This window comes from Neoarius graeffei, chromosome 4 (genome assembly GCF_027579695.1).
Source record: "Neoarius graeffei isolate fNeoGra1 chromosome 4, fNeoGra1.pri, whole genome shotgun sequence".
NCBI classification, from domain to species: domain Eukaryota; kingdom Metazoa; phylum Chordata; class Actinopteri; order Siluriformes; family Ariidae; genus Neoarius; species Neoarius graeffei.
This window is the reverse complement of record NC_083572.1, coordinates 40671239-40691972: the sequence shown is the minus strand read 5'-3', so window position 1 is coordinate 40691972 and position 20734 is coordinate 40671239. Positions and strand designations below refer to the sequence as shown.

General features: G+C 41.4%; 1 protein-coding gene across 2 annotated transcripts in view; it reads left to right on the top strand.

Annotated features, from left to right (window-relative positions):
• shq1 (SHQ1, H/ACA ribonucleoprotein assembly factor) overlaps positions 1–20734 on the top strand; it is a 184408-nt gene that overhangs the window by 105382 nt on the left and 58292 nt on the right. Inside the window, exon 9 of one of the 2 annotated variants that reach the window (XM_060919253.1) lies at positions 6908–6961. The exons of the other annotated variant lie outside the window; for it this stretch is intronic. Within the exon in view, the coding sequence (XP_060775236.1) occupies positions 6908–6961 (54 nt within the window). The remainder of the gene's footprint in view (positions 1–6907; positions 6962–20734) is intronic. 2 annotated transcript variants of the gene reach the window in all.

Here is a 20734-nt window from a genome sequence, read left to right as displayed (position 1 = left end):
TTCAATTTCACCTCAAATCAACAGCTAGATGGTTGAAACTTGGACACAATTGGGTGTTCCAACAGGTCAATGATTCCAAACACACATCAAAACTGGTTTTGGAATGCATAAAGCAGGCTAACATTAAGCTTCTGGAATGGCCTTCCCAAAGCCCCGACCTCAACCCTATTGAAAATTTGTGGGTTACTCTTAAAAGCCGGGTCCGTGCTAGGAAACCAACCAATTTAAATTAACACTACCAATTCTGCCAGTAAGGGTGGTTAAATATCCAGCCAGAATTATGCCAGAAGCTTGGCGATGGCTACCCAAAGTGTCTGGTCGAGGTGCAACTTGCTAAGGGACATTTAACCAAATATTAGCGTGGGGGTGTGTGTATGTATATATTTGAGCCTGTATGTATAATTTTGACCCTGTGTGGATTAGAGAAAATCCAAAATAAATTCAAACTTGTGCACTCAATTCTTGTTTTTTGAAGTCATTAAAGATGTATGCTGTACAATCATTCTACGTGGAAAACAAACAGTTCAAGGGAAATCATTAACAGCCCAAATTTACCATGACATTCATGCCCATGATGAGTATGGGTGTGCACACACTGCCAGAGCTGTGTCAGAACACTACCATGCTGCTTTGTGGGGGTGGGTAGGAGTGTTAAAATAAATGAAAATGACTGGCTCGCATTTTTTTTTTTTTTTGGTCAATTCAGTTGTGTTTCATCAGGGCTCTACATCAACTTTGAGACATGGTTGCCCATTCGGGCAACCATTTGTAGAAATCTGGTTGCCCGAACTCAGAACATGGTTGCCCAAATATTATTTTATATATATATATATATAATCTCATTATCTCTAGCCGCTTTATCCTTCTACAGGGTCGCAGGCAAGCTGGAGCCTATCCCAACTGACTGCGGGCGAAAGGCGGGGTACACCCTGGACAAGTCGCCAGGTCATCACAGGGCTGACACATAGACAACCATTCACATTCACACCTACGGTCAATTTAGAGTCACCAGTTAACCTAACCTGCATGTCTTTGGACTGTGGGGGAAACCGGAGCACCCGGAGGAAGCCCACGCGGACACGGGGAGAACATGCAAACTCCGCACAGAAAGGCCCTCGCCGGCCCCGGGGCTCGAACCCGGACCTTCTTGCTGTGAGGCGACAGCGCTAACCACTACACCACCGTGCCGCTATCTATCTATCTATCTATCTATCTATCTATCTATCTATCTATCTATCTATCTATCTATCTATCTAAATTTTTTTTTTTTTTTTATTATTCAACCTTCTCAGCCGCTGTCTGTATCAACAAGCATTGACACTAGCGCCCCGTGCGAGTAATGCGGTAATTAGTCATGTAGTGAAGGACATACCAATACTCAGTCCCCCCCAGGATTCCGCGGGCCTTTTTTTGTGATTGTTGCGGGCTAAAATGTCTGATGTTGCAGGGTTTTTCCAAAAAATTGTGATGAAAGTTGTGGTGTTTTTTTGGTTTTTGTTGCGATTGCATTGCGGGAGGAAGTGAAAGTTGCGATTTTCTCTTTTTGTGATTAAAATTGAGTGATATGTTAAATATTAAGTTATTATTGAAAAACTATTGATTAAAAAAACCAAAGACACTGAGAAATGGTCCTATAACCAACTTTACCAATATAAAAGATTACCAGGACTACAAAAATGCAGAAAAATAGGCTTTACTTATCCAAATGCACCTGTTGGTTCAAAAGTTCAAGTGCAGAGAACCTCACAGCACAACATGAAGTTACCTTAAAATATAATATAAATGCCTCAGCTTTCATGTAAGAAAAAAACAACTATTAATACTAGTACTGTGTGCAGGCAGTCTCTCCTGAAGACTAAATTAAACAATAATTATAAACTAATAAAATAAATGGCTCAGGCTTCATAGAAGAAAAAAAAAAATTTTTGAACAGAATCTCACAGTATGATGCTGAAGCTGCCTAAACAATGGAAAATAAAATACCATTTTGGCAAAAAATGTTGGCATCCATTAATTTCTTGTATTAAGTAAAAAAATAATGTAAAATGCACACAGTCCTTCACTGTAAACATAACACACTTTCAGTAACAGAATTTAAGCCTACATAAACACTGACTCGCACATGCAGTGTTGCCAGATACCGCTGACGTTTTCCTGCCCAAAATATGTTCAAAACCCGCCAAAATTCACTTAAAACCGCCCAATCTGGCAACACTACGCACATGCTGCTTTTCTTGAACGTATACACGGAAGTAAGGTGGAAGGTAGTTTGTCGACGTCACCTCAAGACGACGCCAACGATTGGTCAAATTTGCGGGAAAGTTGTGGTGATTGGATACAATTGCAACACCGCCCTGAATTCGTGGGGATTGGTTGAATTTGCGTTGAAGTTGCAAATCGCAACATCGCGAAATCCTGGAGGGTCTGAATAGAACACTGAATATGCACTACGTGATAATTATTAGCAATGGGAAACTGCATTGCGAGCCCGCGATGTGCAAATGTGAATTCCGCTAGTTGTTGAACATCCCGTAATGATAACATGGACGTGGTCTTTCCGAGTCAAACAATCGCAAATCGTGATGGAATTTCATCATAATATGAATGAATAAACATCGTTTTTCATGTAAGTTGACATATTTGGGTAGTTGCCCAATCGGGCAAGCATTTGTGAGAGTCTGGTTGTCCGAATCTATTGAATGGTTGCCCTGGGCAGTCGGGCCACTGTTAATGTCGAGCCCTGGATTCATTTTGTAACATTCTACTAGGCGTTTATTCTACAGGTTCTACAAGTTGGTAAGTAAGTCCAGTCGGTTGCTTCAGAGGCATTAGGTTTTGTAAGTGAATACAACAGTGCATTGACAGAAAATGTACTTCTAATACACAAGTATTTTTAAAAGCAAATACTTCAGTACTTTAAGTTAAAGCATATATGCAGAGCCATGACCTCACTTTTTGTTTATAAATGCCTTGAGACCTCAAGAATGGCAAAGGAGTAGTTTTAAGTGTTAACGATAAATCTAATATAGTAATTTTTACGATTAAAGTGATTTATATAGGTAGCGGTCTGAGTGAATGACCTTGATGTCCATGACGTCATAGCAGGAAGTCTATCGGTCTCATCGCCATTTCCGCTATACTAAAACACAGAGCTGACTGCAACTCCGATCCTCCATTTTGAGCTAATTTATCGCCATGCCACATAGATGTGTTGCTGGCCGGTGCTGGCCCAAGAATGTTCAAACTGCGAAGATTTGGACACGTTTTGCAAGTTGTTCACGGGCACATTGGGCACCTACGAAGTGGTCTCTCCTCTGCTCTGCACATTTTACTGAAGACTCGTACGAGACCCCTGATCTGTTGAGGAGCGTTGGCTATAAGCCCGTACTGAAAGAGGGTGCAGTACCAACAATTAAAGGAAAAGAAAACTACAAGAAAAGGAAAGTATTTATTTTGTTTATTTTTTTAAAAGGAAAGTTCAGTTGCACCAGTCTTCCCGTAGTGTGAGCTGAGGGTTGTTGCTAAAACCTGGGACGGGACATATCGCTCGGGCAGTGACCTCCCCACGGTTGTTGCTAAAACCGGTGACATCCCGTTCCATCCCGGGTTTTAGTAATTGCCTGAGCTGAGCAGTAATGGCGGAATACACAGTATGGAGAAAATATAGAATGAGTGTAGCAGCCATCTGATTTCTAAACTGGATATTGCTGCCATCTCACCCTTACGTGGAAGAAGCGAATGAACGGAGAACTGAACGAACAACTGAAAGTCAGATTGTTTCAAAATGGTCGGCCTTCAAGAAGCGAGAACGCAGACGGGTAAGCTCCGACTCTCATTTGGATGTAAGACAACAAAAACAACACATCGTTTCCCTGCATTTAGATTAATGCATGTAACTTGTATTGTATATAAGATTATTTAATTTGCTTCAGAATGTGATTGTCTCAGTTCATCTGATTATTTAATTAGCCTTTTACGCTTTATCAGTGAAAATGCATGCATGTACGTTGCATAAGTTAGAACACCTATCCTGTTTTAATGAGAGTCAACCCACAATCACTGAAGTCAAATCAGTCTTAGTTGAGCAAGTCGGTAACGCTATTTCTTACTTTCACCATAAATTTTTATTTATATGAATTTGGTCTATAGCTGTAAAAGGCCTCGGCCTTAAAACCGGTTACCGCTGTGACGTCACGCACTCAGGGCTGGCTGCCTCAGCGGGGCAGCTCGAATCCCAACTTTGCGGTTGATTTTAACTCTCAAAAATATATTTTTTTAAAATTCGCATTTATGTAGCATACAAGAGTCAAGGATGGAGATACAGTGGCATGCAAAAGTTTGGGCACCCTTACTGAAAATATCTGTTACTGTGAATAGTTAAGTGAGCAGAAGATGAACTGATCACCAAAAGGCATAAAGGTAAAGACGACACATTTCTTTTCAGCGTTTTATGCAGGATTTGTGTATTATTTTTGTTTTGTACAATTGGAGAGTGAAAAAAGAAAAGGAACACCATGCGAAAGTTTGTGCACCCCAATACATTTGAGTTCTCCGGTAACTTTTACCAAGGTTCCAGACCTTAATTAGCTTATCGAGCTGTGGCTTGTTCAAATTCTTCGTTAGGAAAGGTCAGATGATGCAGATTTCAAAGCTGTATAAATTCTCTGACGTCTCAAATTTGTCCCTAAAAGCAACAGCCATGGGCTCCTCTAAGCAGCTCCCTCGCATTCTGAATAATAAAATAATTGATGCTCACAAAGCGGGAGAAGGCTACAAGAACGTAGCCAAGTGTTTTCAGGTAGCTGTTTCCTCAGATCGTAATGTTAAGAAATGGCAGTTAACAGAAACAGTGGAGATCAAGGTGAGGTCTGGAAGATGAAGAAAACTTTCTGAAAGAACTGTCCGTTGGATTGCTAGAAAGGCAAATAAAAACCCCTGTTTGACTGCAAAAGACCTTCAGAAAGATTTAGCAGACCCTGGAGTGGTGGAGCACTGTTCTACTATGCAGCGACACCTGAACAAATATAACCTTCATGAGAGAGTCATCAGAAGAAAACCTTTCCTGCGTCCTAGCCACAAAATTCAGTGTCTGAAGTTTGCAAATGAACATCTAAATAAGCCTGATGCATTTTGGAAACAAGTCCTGTGGACTGATGAAATCAAAATAGAACTTTTTGGCCACAATGTGCAAAGGTATGTTTGGAGAAAAAAGGGTGCCAAATTCCAGGAAAAGAACACCTCTCCAACTCTGAAGCATGGGTGTGGATCGATCATGCTTTGGGGTTGTGTTGCAGCCAGTGGCACAGGGCACATTTCATTGGTCGAGGGAAGCATGGATTTGAATAAATACCAGCAAATTCTGGAAGCAAACATCACACCATCTGTAAAAAAGTTGAAGTTAAAAAGAGGATGGGTCCTACAATAAGACGACACTCCAAAACACACCTCAAAATCTACAATGGAATACCTCAAGAGGCACAAGCTGAAGGTTTTGCCCTGGCCCTCACAGTCCCCTGACCTAAACATCATTGAAAATCTGTGGATAGAGCTCAAAAGAGCAGCGCATTCAAGACAGCCCAGGAAACTTGTAGAACTGGAAGCCTTTTGCAAGGACGAATGTGTGAAAATCCCCCAGGTAAGAACTGAAAGATTATTAGCTGACTACAAAGGGTTTACAAGCTGTGATACTCGCCAAAGAGGGTGTTACTAGGTACTAACCATGCAGGGTGCCCAAACTTTTGCTTCAGGCCCTTTTCCTTTTTTGCCATTTTGAAAATGTAAAAGATGAAAATAAATTGTTTTTGCTTAAACTACTGTATAAAGGGAATGAGTCATCTTTAGCTTTATGCCTTTTGGAGATCATTTCATCCTCAACTTGCTTAACTGTTCACAGTAACGGCAATTTTGACCAGGGGCGCCCAAACTTTTGCATACCACTGTACTATCCACTCAGAAATGTATTTAAAAATAAAGGTTCTGCATATCTGCTTTAAGTAAAAATTTGACTGTACAACTTTCACTTGTATCGGAGTAACATTTGACCAGCGGTACCTGTACTTTGACTTAAGTAATGAAGTTGGGTACTTTTTCCACCTCTGAGGTTAGTCCGTGCATAAACTGGCCATGGGTCAGAGCCTCCTCTACTGTGACACTGAAGCCTTTCTATATTGAGCATTTCTATACTCGGTATTCTGTTGTGTTTATCTCGACGTTTGCCAGTAAATATCCATCCCTCCTCCACCTCCCCTCCAAAGGTTTATTTCATCAATCTTTGTGTGTGTGTGTGTGTTTCACCAAGGGTCCAAGGGAAAGGTTGTTGTTAAAGTCCTATATAGTTGAATGTTTCTGACATAATTCAAACCTCAGCTGTCAGAATGTTCACATTTGTCAGAGTTCTTGGTATTTTATCATTGTAAAATAGATTCCACACACACAAAAAAAAGAGTCACGGAACAGATGCCACATACCAGCAATAAAAATAGATACGCGAGTGTATGAAAATAGTGTTTTCTTCAGGGATATGAGTTTTAAATCACATGTTTAAATGCATCGGTGAAGCTGAAGCTATAATTCTGCAAAGACCCTGGGTGCAGCTCCTGTAAGCAGATCTGTTGGAACGCATCCCAAACGTATGCCATACAGTACTGTAAACATTCTTTACCATCTGTGCTTTAGTTTCCTCTTGCAAAAGCTGGAAAACTCTTCAGATTTCCTTATAGTGTTTCCTTTGTTGAAACATGTGAATGCGTTGGCGTGAAAATGTGTTGCTCTCATTATGAAAAGAGCAAAGCTGTTGAAAAGTCTGGAACTCGAATCAGACATGTTTGATGCGGTCAGGTTGAACGTGTGTGTGTGTTTTGAATGATGTGCCTTGTGTGGAATACTGTATGACTGTTGTGTATTGCAGGTGGAGTCAGCATGGACCATCAGAAAAATCAGCGGGACTTTAAGCTGGCTGGAGGTACAGTATGCTACCAAGTCCATTTGATTATTTCCACACACCAGGACAGAGAATAACTTGATAAGAACAAAAAAGTTTGTTTCTATATCATGCAAGGCAGTATCATGGGGAAGCCATGGTTTAATGGTTAGAGGAGCAGCTTTGGGACCAGAAGGTTGCTGGTTCAATTCCCTGGACCAGCAGGAATGGCTGAAGTGCCCTTGAGCAAGGCACCTAACTTCCAACTGCTCCCCAGGCTGCTCTGGGGTATGTTGTATGTTGCTCTGGATAAGAGCGTCTGCTAAATGCCATTTAACGTAATCAGAATCTATTCACTATTTTTTGAGTTACATTGGGAACGCACAAATTCTGGATCCGCATACATTTTCTTGACCGCGAGTTGGCCTAGTGGTTAGCGTGTCCGCCTCTCAACCGGGAGATCTATTCGCGGTCAGGTCATACCAAAGTCCATCATACTACCGTCTGGTAAGGCACGCCGCAATACAGATGCGAGTGGGGAAGTCAAACTCTCACGGTTACCAGAGGACTAGCCCCCCACTGTAACCCTAGCTGTATAGGTGAGAGGCTGAGGGCTATCGAAACAGAGATTGGCGCCACACCCATATGCTTTAAAGAGCTGGTTAGTACTGGGACAGGAGACTGCCTGGGAAGACCAGATTCTGGCATGAGAGGGACTTTGACTTGACACGTATCTAGAGTCTGGTTCCATATACATGTCCTGATTTGCATGACAATCTACTCATTTGTTCCTTGGCCCATGGCTCACCTTTCCTCCAAATTCCATCAAAATCTGTTCACTAATTTTTGAATTATGTTGGGAAAAGTCAAACAAATGGCAACGAAAACATAACCGCCTCCAACAAGGTTGAGGTAAAAAAAAAAAAAAAGTAAGACATACTGTATAGCCGTGGAACGACAAGGGAGCAATAGGGAACAAAATCCCAGTATGTCACTTGTGATAGACATTTACAGCATAAAACTGCTTCTTCTGTTACTGTACAAAGCAACAGTAGCTTAATCAGGTATTGTAGAGTAAGGAAAGCATTGGCCTAATGGTTAGCAAAGCAGCTTTGGGACCAGAAGGTTGCTGGTTCAATTCCCTGGACCAGCAGGAATGGCAAAACTGCCCTTGAGTAAGGCACCTAACTCCCCAACTGCTCCCCAGGGTGCTCTGGGTATGTTGTACGTCACTCTGGATAAGAGTGTCTGCTAAGTGCCCTTAATGTAATCAAAATCTGTTCACTATTTTTTGAGTTACATTGAAAATGGACAAATTCTGGATCCGCATACATATCTAGATTCTGGTTCCATATACGTATCCTGATTTGCATGAAAATCTAATCATTTGTTCCTTGGCCCATGGCTCACCTTTCCTCCAAATTCCATCAAAATCTGTTCACTAATTTTTGAATTATGTTGGGAAAAGTCAAACAAATGGCAGCGAAAACATAACCGCCTCCAACAAGGTTGAGGTAAAAAAAGAAAGTAAGACATGCTGTATAGCCGTGGAACGACAAGGGAGCAATAGGGAACAAAATCCCAGTATGTCACTTGTGATAGACATTTACAGTATAAAACTGCTTCTTCTGTTACTGTACAAAGCAACAGTAGCTTAGCATCAGGTATTGTAGAGTAAGGAAAGCATTGGCCTAATGGTTAGCAAAGCAGCTTTGGGACCAGAAGGTTGCTGGTTCAATTCCCTGGACCAGCAGGAATGGCAAAACTGCCCTTGAGTAAGGCACCTAACTCCCCAACTGCTCCCTAGGGTGCTCTGGGTACGTTGTACGTCACTCTGGATAAGAGTGTCTGCTAAGTGCCCTTAATGTAATCAAAATCTGTTCACTATTTTTTGAGTTACATTGAAAATGGACAAATTCTGGATCCGCATACATATCTAGATTCTGGTTCCATATACGTATCCTGATTTGCATGAAAATCTAATCATTTGTTCCTTGGCCCATGGCTCACCTTTCCTCCAAATTTCATCAAAATCAGTTCACTACTTTTCTAATTATGTTGGGAAAAGTCAAACAAACGGCGGCAAAAACATAACCGGCTCCAACAAAGTTGAGGGGAAAAAATGAAGGTAAGACATACAACCATGGAACAACAAGGGAGCAATAGGGAACAGAATTCCAGTGTGCTATTTGATAGACATTTACAGCATAAAACCGCTTCTTCTGTTACTGTACAAAGCAACAGTAGCTTAATATCAGGTATTGTAGAGTAAGGAAAGCATACAGTAAAGGGGAAGCCATGGCCTAATGGGTAGAGAAGCCACTTTGGGGCCAAAAGTTTGCTTGGACCAGCAGGAATGGCTGAAATGCCCTTGAACAAGTCACCTAACCCCCAACTGCCCCCCAGGCTGCTCTGGGTATGTTGTACGTCACTCTGGATAAGAGCGTCTGCTAAATGTCTGTAATGTAATGCAGTAGATCTTCAGCAACAACTCAGTGCAACATGGAACATTTGCTTAAATATGTAGCCATAAAAATGGGCAGTAAACAACAGACAGAAATAGAATCTGCCTCAAGGTCTATCATCTTGTGTGGCCTGTGATGCTTTTCTGCTCACCACGGTGGTAAAGAATGATTATTTGCATTATTGTCGCCCTCTTGTGAGCTCGAAACCAGTCTAGCCATTTTCTTCTGACCTCTCTCATCAACAAAACGTTTTCACCCGACAGAACTGCAGCTCACTGGGTGTTTGTTTGTTTTTCTCACCATTCTGAGTAATCTCGAGTGTGAACACCCTAGGAGATCTGCAGTTTCTGAAATGCGAAAACCAGCCCATCTGGCACAAACAACCATGCCATGGTCAAACTCGCTGAGATCACACTTTCCCCCCAATTCTGGTGTTTGTTGTGAACATAAATTGAAGCGCTTGACTTGTCAGTGCAAGATTTTATGATTGGATAATTTCCTGAAGGAGCAGGTGTACACGTGTTCCTTTTAAAGTTGTCAGCGTGTGTATGTTAAATCAGCGTTTCCGAGTCTCGAAAGATCTAAAGATGTGTAGTTTTGCAGACAAAGAGGTAGGAGTGAGAATATTTTCGAGAGAGTTTGTGCTTTGTAGAACATGTCGCATCTGTATATCAAATACCTTTTGATCATTTCAGATACCGTAGTACGTCTTGCCAGATTGCAGCAGGATAAACAGTTGCTTGGTGGCATTTACATGGTCTGATAGTATGCTACAGGCTTCATGAGTCAGTGAGACTAATGCTCTCTTCATGAAAATCTTAAAAGCTGGTCCACAACCACGAACTGATTTTAATAAATTCTAATCAAGGTCGACAAATTGCGTGTTTCAAACATGAATGATTCTTCACCGAAGTGCGTCCCGTCTCATCCCGTTCCAGATATAGTAGTATAGTTTTTATGGATAAAATGTCACTAATTGAAACAAAGTCAAGATGTTAGAAAAGCCCCATGTCAGTGTCTGACTTTAAGACCTATGAGCCAATTTGTAAAATGATATGAATGTGTCGTATTTGAAGGATGAGACCATTGTTTTGGGTCATGAGAAAACGGGCAAATAACATCACATCAGTAAAGAAAAAACAGAACCCTACTAAACAATCTCTCAACATGAGTGAGGTGTGTAACACAAGGACACTATCTGGATCAGTATTTGTTTGGTGCTCCAAATATTTGCATCTGTATTTAAACATGTAGTGGGTGTGACCTTAACTTTAAAAGCTGTATGTTTGCTTTAACTCTTTCACCACTGCATAACTTCATATACAGACTGCTACAGTGGCATGCAAAAGTTTGGGCACCCCGCATGGTTAGTGCCTAGTAACATCCCCCTTTGGCAAGTATCACAGCTTGTAAACACTTTTTGTAGCCAGCTAATAATCTTTCAGTTCTTACCTGAGGGATTTTCGCTCATTCGTCCTTGCAAAAGGCTTCCAGTTTTACAAGTTTCTTGGGCTGTCTTGAATGCACTGCTCTTTTGAGATCTATCCACAGATTTTCAATGAAGTTTAGGTCAGGGGACTGTGAGGGCCAGGGCAAAACCTTCAGCTTGGGCCTCTTGAAGGATTCCATTGTAGATTTTGAGGTGTGTTTTGGAGCATCGTCTTACTGTAGGACCCATCCTCTTTTTAACTTCAACTTTTTTACAGATGGTGTGATGTTTGCTTCCAGAGTTGCTGGTATTTATTCGAATCCATGCTTCCCTCAACCAATGAAATGTGCCCTGTGCCACTGGCTGCAACACAACCCCAAAGCATGATCGATCCACACCCATGCTTCAGAGTTGGAGAGGTGGTCTTTTCCTGGAATTTGGCACCCTTTTTTCTCCAAACATACCTTTGCACATTGTGGCCAAAAAGTTCTATTTTGATTTCCTCAGTCCACAGGACTTGTTTCCAAAATGCATCAGGCTTATTTAGATGTTCATTTGCAAACTTCAGACGCTGAATTTTGTGGCTAGGACGCAGGAAAGGTTTTCTTCTGATGACTCTCCCATGAAGGTCATATTTGTTCAGGTGTCGCTGCATAGTAGAACAGTGCACCACCACTCCAGGGTCTGCTCAATCTTTCTGAAGGTCTTTTGCAGTCAAACAGGGGTTTTTATTTGCCTTTCTAGCAATCCAACGAGCAGTTCTTTCAGAAAGTTTTCTTCATCTTCCAGACCTCACCTTGATCTCCACTGTTTCTGTTAACTGCCATTTCTTAATAACATTACAATCTGAGGAAACAGCTACCTGAAAACACTTGGCTACGTTCTTGTAGCCTTCTCCTGCTTTGTGAGCGTCAATTATTTTATTATTCAGAATGCGAGGGAGTTGCTTAGAGGAGCCCATGGCTGTTGATTTTAGGGACAAGTTTGAGACGTCAGAGAATTTATACAGCTTTGAAATCTGCATCATCTGACCTTTCCTAATGAAGAATTTGAACAAGCCACAGCTCAATAAGCTAATTAAAGTCTGGAACCTTGATAAAAGTTACCTGAGAACTCAAATGTATTGGGGTGCCCAAACTTTCGCATGGTGTTCCTTTTCTTTTTTTCACTCTCCAATTGTACAAAACAAAAATAATACACAAATCCTGCATAAAACGCTGAAAAGAAATGTCATCTTTACCTTTCTGCCTTTTGGTGATCAGTTCATCTTCTGCTCACTTAACTATTCACAGTAACAGACATTTTCAGTAAGGGTGCCCAAACTTTTGCATGCCACTTTATATACACTTTATATTATTTGGACATGAATGTTTTACTGGGAAATACGCCACTTGTATTTTTCATACGAGCTACATGCGGGACATGGAGAACCAAAACCGTGACATAAATCTCTAGATGTCACTCATGAGGAAATGGATGGATTGTTTTGATCAATCTGGGTACTTTTTGTTTGTAAATGTGTCAATATATTAAAAAGAAACTCGCACGTTGGCTTGAAGATACGAAGTTTATCTTTTCATGTTGAAAAACTCAAATTTTTCATATGAAATACATCGTGGATCTGAGTGACGTATTTCAATAATATTGTCTGGTGTTGAGTGGTATATCAGATATATTCCATTCAGCTAGCATGATACTGAATGAGTCAAAGATGCGTTCAAAAAAGCCATTATTATTATTATTATTATTATACACACTCTTCACATCAGCATTCTCGAAGGCCAACGCTAGCTTACCCATGAGTCTGTGCAGTCAGCGTGTCAGTGAAGTAACCTTCCAGCCGGTGTAGCGCTCATCAGTAGTGTTAGCGAATGCTAATAAAGCAGTCAAGCCAGTGCTATCGAGAGCAAGTAGCACAGACTAACGACCGAGGAACTAAGATTTCTGTCTCCAGACTCTTCTTCCGCGCACACTCACCACAGTATTTTTCACTCAGAATTAAGCGTTCATTTCCCGATGTAATTTACGTAGTTACTTTTAAAATCAACATCGACAACTACACACAACAGAGCTACCTGCCAGTCTGCCGCTAATCCCTCACAAAATCCTTTGCCCTGTTGCTTTTTTGGTGTGTCTGGCTAAGGCTTGGCTGAGCTCAAGTCCCAGCTCTAATAGTAACGGTTCACTGCTGCTTGTAAATATGTGCGAAGAATATCTAATGAAGTTTTGGTAGCCTTTCGGGTGTTCAACGCGCCTTTCTCTTTCCTGGCAAACAAAGAAATGCTTCTGTGCATGCATAGCAAAACTCTCTCATACCCCTTTTCCACCAAATCAGTTCCAGGGCTGGTTCGGGGCTAGTGCTGGTTCACAACTCGTTCAACTTGTGAGCCAGCTGAGAACCAGTTTGCTTTTCCATAGCTCGCAGTGCTAAGCGAAGCCACGTCATTACATCGCTGTATATGTCATTACGTCGCTGTATACGTCAGTTACGTCGCTACGTTTGCTTAAACCTTGGCGCGAATATCGAAGCAAAAACAACGCGGAAGAAGCAGCAGCAACAACAACAATAATAATAATAATGGATGACTTTGCGTTTGTACAGCTGCGGCTTCTCGTCGCTTAAAAATGGCGATCTTTCACGGTCTTGTTATTGTTGTTGGTCTTAACAACTCCGCCCCCCCGCTGACATAAGCGGTTCTTTCCTCTGGCCCAGCAGAGGGTTGGTGCTAGCCTGGAACCGGTTTTTCTGGCCCCAGAGCCAGTTCTTTGTCAGTGGAAACAGAAAACCCGGTTCCAAACTACTGGCCCCAAACCAGCCCTGGAACTGCTTTGGTGGAAAAGGGGCATCATTGGATATTCGCATCAGCTCCGACATGTGACATCATGTTGTCTTGACAACCATGCAATATCGTAAACCATATTCAGTGCTCGTTTTCCATTGGATAGAGTGACGTAATACACATAGGACAAGCGATATGCTAACAATATTGCATGCTGTCAAGCCAAATGAATTGACCCCACTAGAAGGGAATAGAATGCATGTTTTTATTCCATCGAAAAAGTGTCCTGTATGTATAATAATTCCTGATATTTCACTCAGATGATGTCACTCCCAGTGTTTTCGCGCTGACTAGTCGCACGTTGTTAAAATGGCGAAATAGTTCAAAATTAAAATTCTTTTCATTAACTTGATTTTTTTTGGGGGGGGGGGGTGTTTGCATCTATATTGTATAAGGAACATTACACGGTGGCGCGAAGATATGAAGTTTATCTTCTCGTGTTGAAAAATATCACTTGTGAGCTAAATTACTACGTAGTCATCTAAATTACGTCGTAGGGAATCCAACTTCTCAACCATTCGGCATGTACAATACACAGGGGTTTCCCTGCTACAACAAGGCCGGAATAGCGGTCTGCTGCCATGATGGCGACCAATACACGAGACCGCTTTAACGGTCTGTCGTGTTGAAAGATTCCATAGTTTCCAGGTTGATCTAGCGGTTTGCAGTGGTGAAAGGGTTAATTAATATGAACTCTGCTACTGGGGGAAAAAAATCTGAGGTCCAAATGCCGGCACCGTTAGAATGGTATGAGGATTCTGACTCGGAGTTCTTCATCCTCAGCTACATCGCTCAAGACTTTCTTTTCTTCTTTTTTAATCCCACTTGATGGTATTGTTTTACCTGCCTACGATATTTTTAGACGGATTTAATACGATTTCCCAAAATATAAGGAAAGCGCAACCCTGACCAGGCAGTTACTAAGGATGAATGAACACTAAATACATCATACAGTGACTCATTAGATGATGTATTGGTCCCTCGAGCTTCATAAACCTTCCACTCGCATGACTTCTTTCGTTTTCGGGTTGGTTTCAAGACCTGGTACACATCTATAGTCTCAGCATGATGTTCTGCAATGCCAGCACGTTTAGTCTTTACTACAACTATGAATAATAATAAAATTAACAGAGCAGCTTCTCTTAGAATCTGTTAGAACACGTTATCTGCTTTCTGAGTCATGGCTTCACATTCAGGTCACGTCCCGAGCATGAATCATTCTGTTTTCAGAACTAAGCTGTATAATTTTATCAATTTTGACTTGAAGTAAATGCCAAGTAGAGATAACAGAATTGGGATAAACATATGAAACCAATGTATTTATATCATTTTATATATATATATTTTTTTAATTGCAGTATACTTTTAACAAGCATAATTTTGCCTGTCTTTTTTTGTGGTCTTAATATCATCCTAAAAATAATGACTGGCTAAAATTACATCAGTAAGCTAGTAAAATAGCATTTCTTGTTAGACTTTGAATTTTTTTATCTGTACTCTAGGTCGTGGATTCCGATGAACTTAAAGGTCACTCTTTCCTTTTCAGCTGACACCTCGTCTATGTTTAAAGTCACAATCCCGTCCTTCGTTTTAATAAAAGAGGAGGTGGTGTACCTCCTCGGAGTTGGCCGTTTCATTGTCATCAAGCCCACAAGTGCAGTGACGAAAGCGGAGCTGGCGAGGGGGGTTGAGTCACACTTGGTAACGCAGTGGTGGGTGAACAGGCTGTATAGCAGTGGGATGGCAGCACAGCCAGATTCGTGGCTCTTTGGAGAGTCGTTCCTGCCAAAAGCCCTGGTTTTAGTGACGATCTTCAAAGCTATGATGGAGTCAAGCAGATTTGTAGTATTACTACTGTATAAGACAGCCAGTGCCGGAAGTATTGGCACGTTTTGTTAGGTTAAAGTTGTTAGGGGGGGAAAATTGTGGTTAATTAATGCAGCATAGACATGATGTGCTGGGTCTGAATTGTGGCCAATACTGATCCAGTGTAAATAATCCATCCATTATCCATAACCGCTCATCCTGTCCAGGGTCTCAGGCAAGCTAGAGCCTATCCCAGCTGACTATGGGCGAGAGGCAGGGTACACCCTGGACAAGTTGCCAGATCATTGCAGGGCTGAGACAAAGAGACAACCAACCATTCACACTCACGGTCAATTTGGAGCCACTAGTTAACCTAACCTGCATGTCTTTGGACTGTGGGGGAAACCCACTCAGGCACGGGGAGAACATGCAAACTTCACACAGAAAGGCCCCCGTCAGCCACTGGGCTCGAACCCAGGACCTTCTTGCTGTGAGGCGACAGCGCTAACCACTACACCACCAGTGTACATAATGAGTTGCAGATATTTACATTTCATTAGTGTCAGTCGGTGATGTAATAGATAGCTAACGCTGTATTATTTGCATGGGTTTGTATCTTCATTAGACATTCTTCACATCATCTGTGAGATGTGAACCCTGCTTTCTTTATTGGTTTGTTCTTTGGGGCTGTTTTCAAAGTGAGCAGACGTGCTGTTGAAAACAATCAGCCACTGAGACATCGGTAGTTTTCACAGAATAAAAGAAAGAAAGCACTAACAGCTACAATGGATATAAAAAGTGTACACATCCCATTAAAATGATAGGTTTTTCTGATGTAAAACAAAAAATGAGACCACGATAAATACACTACCGTTCAAAAGTTTGGGGTCACCCAGACAATTTAGTGTTTTCCATGAAAAGTCACACTTTTATTTCCCACCATAAGTTGTAAAATGAATAGAAAATATAGTCAAGACATTTTTCTGGCCATTTTGAGCATTTAATCGACCCCACAAATGTGATGCTCCAGAAACTCAATCTGCTCAAAGGAAGGTCAGTTTTATAGCTTCTCTAAAGAGCTCAACTGTTTTCAGCTGTGCTAACATGATTGTACAAGGGTTTTCTAATCATCCATTAGCCTTCTGAGGCAATGAGCAAACACATTGTACCATTAGAACACTGGAGTGAGAGTTGCTGGAAATGGGCCTCTATACACCTATGGAGATATTGCACCAAAAACCACACATTTGCAGCTAGAGTAGTCATTTACCACATTAGCAATGTATAGAGTGGATTTCTGATTAGTTTAAAGTGATCTTCATTGAAAAGAACAGTGCTTTTCTTTCACAAATAAGGACATTTCAAAGTGACCCCAAACTTTTGAACGGTAGTGTATGTTCAAAACTTTTCCCACCTTTAATGTGACCTATAATCTGTACAATTCAATTGAAATCAAACAAACCTGTTAGGAGGGAAAAAATAAAAACGTACAATAAGCTGGTTGCATAAGTATGCACGTCCTTACACTAATACTTTGTTGAAGCACCCTTTAATTTAATTACAGCATTCAGTCTTTTTGGATCGGAGTCTATCAGCCTGCCACATCTAGACTTGGTATTATTTGCCCACTCTTCCTTGCAAAAGTGCTCCAAATCTGTCAGATTGTGAGGGCGTCTCTTGTGCACAGCCCTCTTCAGGTCACCTCACAGATTTTCAATTGGATTTAGGTCTGGGCTCTGGCTGGGCCATTCCAAAACTTTTTTGGGGTCATTATCATGCTGAAAGATGAAATTCCTCTTCATCTTCAGCTTTCTCGCAGACACCTGAAGGTTTTGGGCCAAAATTGACTGGTATTTAGAACTGTTCATAATTCCCTCCACCTTGACTAAAGCCCGTTTCATGATGCTGCCACCACCATGCTTCACCATGGGTATGGGGTTCTTTTGGTGATGTGTAGTGGTGTTTTTGCGCCAAACATACCTTTTGGAATTGTGGTCAAAAAGTTCAGCTTTGGTTTCATCAGACCATAATACATTTTCTCACATGCTTTTGGGAGAGTTGATGTATTTTTTTGCAAAATTTAGCCGGGCCTGGATGTTTTTCTTTGACCCTACCCCATAGTCCAGACATATGTAGGATATGGGAGATTGTTGTCACATGTAGTACACAACCAGTACTTGCCAGAAATTCCTGCAGCTCCTTCAGTGTTACTGTAGGCCTCTTGGCAGCCTCACTGACCAGTTTTCGTCTTGTCTTTTCATCAATTTTGGAGGGAAATCGAGTTCTCGGTAACGTCACTGTTGTCCCATATTTTCTCCACTTCTTGATGACTGCGTTCACTGTGCTCCATGGTATATCTAATGCCATGGAAATTTTTTGAACCCTTCTCCTTACTGATACCTTTCAACAATGAGATCCCTTTGATGCTCTGTAAGCTCTCTGTGAACGCTGGCTTTTGCTGGAGGATGCAACTGAGGAAATGTCTGAACTTCATTTGGGGTTAATCAGAGTCATTTTAATTGACGGCATGTGTGAACCCAAAAAGACTGAATGCTGTAATTAAATCAAAAGGCGCTTTAACAAAGTATTAGTGTAAGGGTGTGCACACTTATGCAACCAGCTTATTGTACGCTTTTTTATTTTTTATGTTTTCCCCCTAACATATTTGTTTTTCAATTGAATTGTACAGGTTATAGGTCACATTAAAGGTGGAAAATTTTTTTTGAAATTATTTATCATGGTCTCATTTTTTTACATCAGAAAAACCTATCATTTTAATGGGGTGTGTACACTTTTTATATCGACTGTAAGTGAACAGTCTAGCAAATGAGAAGCACGCTGCACATTGGCTAGTTGTTACCTCTGTCAATTTTGTTGGAGGGGGTCATGTTTTCGCCTCTTGTTTGTTTGTTCCCAGCGTAACTCAAAAAGTAGTGAACGGATTTTAATGAAATTTGGTGTACAGCTTTAGTATTATCATATGTTCAAGTGATTTTGATCTTGACAACACGTGGCTTGGCAGAGGTACGCCCTCTACCGAGTGCCCTTCTAGTTGCTTTTGTGTTCAGGACTTTTTAGGTGACGCAGGAATGTGATTCCTTTACGTTTAAGTAAGTGTTGTGAGCTGAGGGCAGTTGCAGACAGGGGATTAAGGAGCTATTGATCAAGAAACGTCTGACCAGATGCTGAATTACACACACAATGATTCTATTCCCAGAGTGCTTCCAGATGTTATTGGGTAAAAACTCTATTTTTGGCCATGCGGGTGAGTGGATGTGTTTGTGTAAGGGTATGTAAGGCCGCTTGAGACTGAATGGTAAGAATTGGCTGCTTTGCAGTGGGGTGTGTGTGTGTGTGTGTGTGTGTGTGTGTGTGTGTGTGTGTGTGTGTGTGTGTGTATATCTGACAGGCAGACAGATGGCGTGACTAAGACTGTTCCCTTCATGATTACGTCAGGAGAGGAAGTATAGATAAGAAAAAGCTAAAGATGGCCTTGTGTGGCCTCAAACATACAAATAGCATTGGATTTTTTTTTTCTTTCATACACATTTGAGTGTATTGTTTTTGACAAAAGGGTGGTTTCCAGATGTGGGAGCAAGTCATTGTTTTGCAACTCACAAGTACGCCTCACATCTTTTCAATGAATTTTCAAGTCAAGTTACTTTACTGTAACTTGACATTGTGTGCTTGAACCAGTGTTGTAGTCGAGTCACTAAACCTCGAGTCCAAGTCCAGTCTCGAGTCCCCAGTGTTAAACTCCGAGTCAAGTCCAAATCATTAAAGAAAATTTCGAGTCGAGTCCGAGAACAAGACTCCACCCGCACCATTTGACGGTGGCTGTTGCTGCCTTTATGTGAAAGCGTCTCTGTTACTGTGTCGGACTAACGTTACTGCTCGACTGCCCCGTTTTAGTTAATAGGTTACAGATAAAAAGCTTGTTCTTTGTTCAGCAAGCCCCGCCCACTATCAACAGGGCAAATGACATGAGAGAGGGTTAACACTAGCTAGTTCAGCGCTCAGCAAGCCCTGCCCACTATCAACAGGGCAAATAATATGAGAGAGGGTTAACACTACCTAGTTCAGCGCTCAGCAGCCCCGCTATCAACAGAGCAATGAACATAGCGTGTCACTTCCTTCTCCGGGTGGAGTCTTGCCAAATGACGATTGAAGTTTAAGGTTGTCCCCGTTGTCTCCTCAACAGTTCTTCTACATATGGAACACATAGCAGTGTATTTTTTCCCACTGCACGAGAAGTCTGTATAAGCAAAGCGGACAATCCTAGGAGCTTCTCTCCAGGCGTTTTAGCGCCGTTAACGTTAGTTTGTTCCTGAACATGACGTATGAACAGGTGAATGCGCATTCTCTTACACAAAATTAGTATAAAAATTAATGTAGATATAAATATCTTCTGCCAAATTATTATGGCATGTTATAAAAAATAAAGAAAAAATCCGCGTCCTCGTCTCCAATTTACGAGTCCGAATGCAGTTAATGCACGAGTCCGAGTCATCAGTGCTCAAGTGCAAGTCAAGTCACGAGTCCTTAAAATTAGGGCACGAGTCGGACTCGAGTACTACAAGCCTGACTTTAACACCAATTTTCAAAAGCCTACATAATTTGTGCCCATTGGTGCTTGAAAGTTTGTGAACCCTTTAGAATTTTCTATATTTCTGCATAAATATGACCTAAAACATTCATCAGATTTTCACACAAGTCCTAAAAGTAGATAAAGAGAACCCAGTTAAACAAATGAGACAAAAAATATCATACTTGGTCATTTATTTATTGAGGAAAATGATCCAATATTACATATCTGTGAGTGGCAAAAGTATGTGAACCTCTAGGATTAGCAGTTAATTTGAAGGTGAAATTAGAGTCAGGTGTTTTCAATCAATGGGATGACAATCAGGTGTGAGTGAGCACCCTGTTTTATTTAAAGAACAGGGATCTATCAAAGTCTGATCTTCACAACACGTGTTTGTGGAAGTGTATCATGGCCTGAACAAAGGAGATTTCTGAGGAGCTCAGAAAAAGCGTTGTTGATGCTCATCAGGCTGGAAAAGGTTACAAAACCATCTCTAAAGAGTTTGGACTCCACCAATCCACAGTCAGACAGATTGTGTACAAATGGAGGATATTCAAGCCCTTTGTTACCCTCCCCAGGAGTGGTCGACCAACAAAGATCACTCCAAGAGCAAGGCATGTAATCATCAACGAGGTCACAAAGGACCCCAGGGTAACTTCTAAGCAACTGAAGGCCTCTCTCACATTGGCT